Below are 5042 nucleotides of genomic sequence, written 5' to 3'. Positions count from 1 at the left end.
ATTGCATATTTTTATACATTTAGAACCAATATATTTTAATTCTTTTATTACATTATTATTGAGTTTAGATGGAAAAATGATTAGAATGCATAAATTCGGATTGTGATTTAAATTGATAAATAGCATGATTTTTGCTTAATATTATAATTTGTGATTTAATTGGACAATGTTCCTTTACATGCATAACATATTTTTAATATGCTATTCTTTATTTTTATTTTACTTTATTTCTAATTTTTATTTTTATTTATTTTTACATAGACTAAGAAATTGAGAGCTTCTCATTTATAAAAGGGAATGCACTTTTGGTATTAATTAATTGATCCTACTTTTTCTATAGGCTTTGATGGCAACTTTTTCTATGGGACTTTGACCTTGATACGCATTTATTCAAAGGGGACTATATGGCAACTATTCTATGAAGACTTGGAATTGGGACTTCAACTCCTATACGCCAATTTTTGACTTGGGGACTTTGAAAACTATACGGCAACTATTCTATGAAGGCTTGGAATTGGGCATCTGGATGGAACACTTTACTTTTGGTAAGATAGGAACTTTGATATGCAGGGCACACTTTTATTCCTTATGCGCCGCACATTTGTATTTTTTTTCTTGGGCATTTCCACGCTGAAAAATTTTATTTATCCTTGGGCATTTTTTAGGCTGCACAAGTTTCTCTCTTTTGAGGCATTAATTCACTCACGCTGTACACTATTTTCACCGAAGAACTACAGCGCCATTGAAGAACTCTTTGAAGGGTCCAATTGTTGCTACAATCTAGCCTCCTCCACTACTTTCAATACATCTCCGTTCATTTGGCTTGATATTTTCATTCCCTACTTTTTATTTAATTTCAATTTGAAATTTATGGTGTATTCTTGATATTTTGGATTAAAAATTGGGCATTTTATTTGCTGTTTATTTTATTTTATATCAATTATTTTTCTTGTTTCTTTAAGCTTATATTAAAATGTATTACAATTATATTTTAGATTAATTTTAGTTTATTATTTAATTTTTAAATTAATTAAAATTGTTTAGCGTAATTGAATCTTTAATTGTTAATTTCAATTTCTTAGTCTTTTACGTTCTATTTCGACACTAAAAAAATGCAAAAGTATGAATCTAATCTATGACTAGTGGCCTTTTTATTTCCATTGCACCCTTTCATTCATTGTACATATCACCACTTTTATTTGTGAAACTTTTCACTATTTTATATGAGTTTAGATTTAAACAACTTTTTCCTAGGAGACGATTTAAGAATTTTATTCCTAATTATTACATGACATCCTCTTGCACTTATGATAGCCTTTGTAGTACTCATCTTTGAATGAGTCATTGAGGATTCTAAAGTTTTAACAAAATAAGAATTTTGTTGCATTTCCTTTGTCTTTGCAAGGAATCATTTGTAAAATACAACTTATAAATTGCTATAAAGCAGCACCATTTTATGCACCCTGAACAATAATTGACTTGATATTTCAACACTACATATTAAAATTATATGGAGATACTAATTCCCTGGTGCAACTTCATATGAAGATGGTTCTAGGAAAGGGCAATTTTAGCCCGTAAGACATTGGATATGAAGTTCATAGTCGGCCTAGATTGTGGCTGGAAATCTAAACACTTTATTACAACCTTCACCACCGTATTTAAAAGTTCATCCTCAACTAAAAGTTGGGGAAATGGGAGGCGCCTGTCCAAAACATCCTTCAATTTTATGTTTTTCATAGCTGATGGAGATGAAAGAGAGCAAATGAAATCACCAGGGTGCTTTCCCATTAGGATTTCTAATGCCAATACCCCAAAGCTATATACATCACATTTCTCAGTTACCTTCATTGTATAAGCAAGCTCTGCCAAGAAAAGAAAAAATAAATCAAAACATGAATTCCTTCTATTTATATGTGTATCTTAAATTAGGAGAGAAAGAAATAAAGTACCTGGTGCTACATATCCATAGGTACCTGCAAGGGAAGACCAATTGGATGTGTCTAACTTCAGAAGTTTAGCAGTGCCAAAGTCCGAAACATGAGCATCATATTGAGAATCTAGCAAGATGTTGCGGCTTGATATATCGCGATGAATAATTGGCTGCACACAATCATGATGCATGTAAGATAAAGCATAAGCCACGCCTTTAACAATATTCAACCGTTTATTCCAATCCAGTAGTTCGGCAGAATCTTCATTCTCCAAGATTTTTGCCAAGCTACCCCTTTCGAAGTACTCATAAACCAAAAATGGATGTTGTGGATGTGAACAAAAGCCATAAAGTTTAACAATGTTTCGATGTCTTATTTCTGTTAATGCCCTTATCTCATTTATGAACTCTTTCTGGAATCCTTTTCGACCATCATGTGCTGGGTGAAGTTTTTTCACAGCTAATATAACACCAGAAGGTAGCTTTGCCTTATAAACACTTCCACACCCTCCTTTCCCAATACAATATAAGTCATCAAAACCCTCAGTTTCCTTCATGATTTCTTGATACACTGTTCTTCCATCGACAGTTGTTATCGAAAGAAATTCTACTTTATGCATGTCAGATTGTTCTGATTCTGGATCTTTCTTTCTTTGAAAGGCGATAAAAACTTGAAAGAAAGCAAATAGACCTAAAAGTGCTCCCATAATAGGGAAAACAGTAAGAAACACGACTTTGTGGCTCTCCTTGGAGGAGTTATTACAATGCTCCAATCCTGTAACGTTACCACACAGTCCCTTGTTCCCTTGTAATGCTTCAATGGGAGCATCTAGAAAGGCTTTGCTGCCGGGGATGGGACCTTGAAAATCATTGTATGATATGTCAATGTATAACAAGGCACGCATTTTTTCAAAGGCTGTAGGAATGAAACCAGAAAAATAATTGTTGGAGAGATTGAGTTTCTCCAAGCTCTGCATTTTGCAAATTTCTGATGGTATCTCTCCATTTAAAGAGTTAAAGCTCAAATCCATTTCAGTGATCTGAAATAAGCTCATGAGGGAAACTGGAAGCGTTTGGCTAAAATTGTTATGGCTTAAGTTCAGGTAATTCAATTTCGACAAATTCCCAAAATTACTTGGAATTGAATTCTTCAATCTGTTTGAGGACAAATCAAGGTATTCAAGATTAGTAAACGACCCAAGTTCTGATGGTATAGCACCCGAAAATTGATTTCCATTCAACATCAATTGCTCTAGAGAAGTCAACTTTCCAATTTCTTTTGGAATAGCCCCAACTATGTGATTTTCAGAAAGATCAAGCACATGTACCTGAGTCAATTTTCCAATCTCTAGTGATATACTACCAGTGATATTGTTTCCACCAATTTTTAGGGCACCTAATTTTGGACACCGTCCCCAGTTACTTGAGATTTTGCCAGAAAATCTATTGTAGCTTAGATCGATGTAGTTCAAGGTTGGATAGACTCCAAAATCATCAGATATATCACCAGTGAGTTGATTTCCTTCTAACCGGACTCTGGTTAAGCTGGAGCAATTTTTCAAGCTTTTGGGGACTCGGCCTGTGAAATGGTTGTTGGATGCAGAAAATTTCTGAAGTGAGCCACTGAGGCAAATGTTTTGAGGTAGAAAGCCAGTGAATTGGTTTGTGCCTATTTGCAGTTTAGTCAAGTCCATGAAATCTCCAATTCCTTGAGGAATTTTACCAGAAAGTTGGTTTTCACAGAGGTGTAGAACGTTCAAGTTTCTCAAATTAACGAATGAATTTGGAACAGAGCCATGAAGTTGGTTCCCACTCAATTCTAGATTCTGGATACGCTTCAAGTTTCCTAACTCTTCAGGAATTGTACCAGAAAGGTTATTGAAGTTGAGATAAAGATGTGTAAGATTTCCCAGATCTCCTAATGAAGGGGGAATTGAACCATTAAGATGGTTTGTTTGGAGGCTTAACTCGACGAGGGACCCCAGATTCCCTAATTCTGAAGGGATGGGTCCAGAAAGTGAATTATTGAACAAAAGCAACGAGGTTAGCCTTTTTAAATTCCCAAAAGTTGGTGGGATTAGACCTGTCAGGATATTGGAATCAATGATCAACTCAACCAAATTGGAGAGATTTCCTATCTCTGGAGGAATGAAACCAGAGAGTTCATTGTTGTATAGATGCAAATACTCTAGGTTGCTCAAATTACTTAAAGAAATAGGAATGAAACCATCCAAACTGTTTGAGCAAAGATAAAGCTTGGATAAAGACTTTAGGTGGCCTATTTCTTCAAGAATTGAGCCATTTAAGTGATTATCACCAAGGCTGAGAACTTCAAGATCAGTTAACAAGCAAATTTCTGGTGGGATTTTCCCTGACAACTTGTTAGAGGACAAATCAAGATAGATGAGTTTGGACAGGTAGCGAATTTGAGATGGAATGCTATCAAAGAGATTGTTGCCACTGAGACTAACATATGACAGATTTGGGAAAGAGGAAAAAGAAAATCCATGAAGCGTACCTTCCAATCCATAATTGTTTAGTTCCAGTTTGTTGACACTTCCGCCAGGATTGCAAAAAATACCAAACCACATGCATGGATTTGATGTTTGGTTTATACTGGGAGAAGAATTGTTGGGACTATTTGGAGGTGAAATCCATGAAGATAAGTTAGATTGACTTTCGTTTTGAAGGCTATATTTCCATTGGAGAAGAGCCGTAGCTTCTTGGGAAGAAGCTGAATAAAAACAGGATTTGATAATGAAACTAACTCAATAAAGAAGACAGTGGAGATCAGTAGGACACGTACTTTCTGAAAGATTGATGATCCCATTCTAACGGGTAGGTGTTGTAAACTTGTATCAGAGAGAATGCTATAAAACAATCTTTCTGCCTTCCCTGCTTTGGTTCCGTGACAACAACAGCAATATATAGCAGTAGTAATAAAATAATTTTTATTGGGTTCAGAAAAAAATATTTAAAAATATTACAATAACTGGATTCTTTTTCGTTTACGTTTTGACTGGTTTAACACAGAAGTCAGTACTCACCTAGATATCGGGTGTAACACGGGGTCAGTGTATTTGTAAATTACAAATCTTCTTCCCTTACC

The 5042-nt window shown here is 34.9% G+C and overlaps 1 protein-coding gene across 2 annotated transcripts; it reads right to left on the bottom strand.

The window, feature by feature from the left end:
* Positions 1-1457: 1457 nt before the first annotated feature.
* LOC122288907 (MDIS1-interacting receptor like kinase 2-like) lies at positions 1458-4823 on the bottom strand. Of its 2 annotated transcripts, none has more exons than XM_043095728.1 (2): positions 1953-4823; positions 1458-1865 (listed from the first exon to the last, which is right to left on the bottom strand). In XM_043095728.1, the coding sequence occupies exons 1-2, from the start codon at positions 4522-4524 to the stop codon at positions 1555-1557; spliced, it is 2883 nt and encodes a 960-aa protein (XP_042951662.1). In that variant the 5' UTR covers positions 4525-4823; the 3' UTR covers positions 1458-1554. The 2 variants fall into 2 exon arrangements, with proteins under 2 accessions (XP_042951662.1, XP_042951663.1); XM_043095729.1 differs by having other exon boundaries at positions 1977-4823.
* Positions 4824-5042: the final 219 nt, after the last annotated feature.

This window comes from Carya illinoinensis, chromosome 12 (genome assembly GCF_018687715.1).
Source record: "Carya illinoinensis cultivar Pawnee chromosome 12, C.illinoinensisPawnee_v1, whole genome shotgun sequence".
NCBI lineage: Eukaryota > Viridiplantae > Streptophyta > Magnoliopsida > Fagales > Juglandaceae > Carya > Carya illinoinensis.
Note: the sequence above shows the minus strand (reverse complement) of the source record. Positions and strands in the feature narration are given on the sequence as shown.

Excerpts from the sequence above, each read along its gene's own strand:
- LOC122288907 (XM_043095728.1), bottom strand. The coding sequence starts at position 4,524 with ATGTGGTTTGGTATTTTTTGCAATCCTGGCGGAAGTGTCAACAAACTG. Across the intron at positions 1,866-1,952 it reads CTATGGATATGTAGCACCAG|AGCTTGCTTATACAATGAAG; the intron begins GTACTTTATTTC and ends TTTTCTTGGCAG.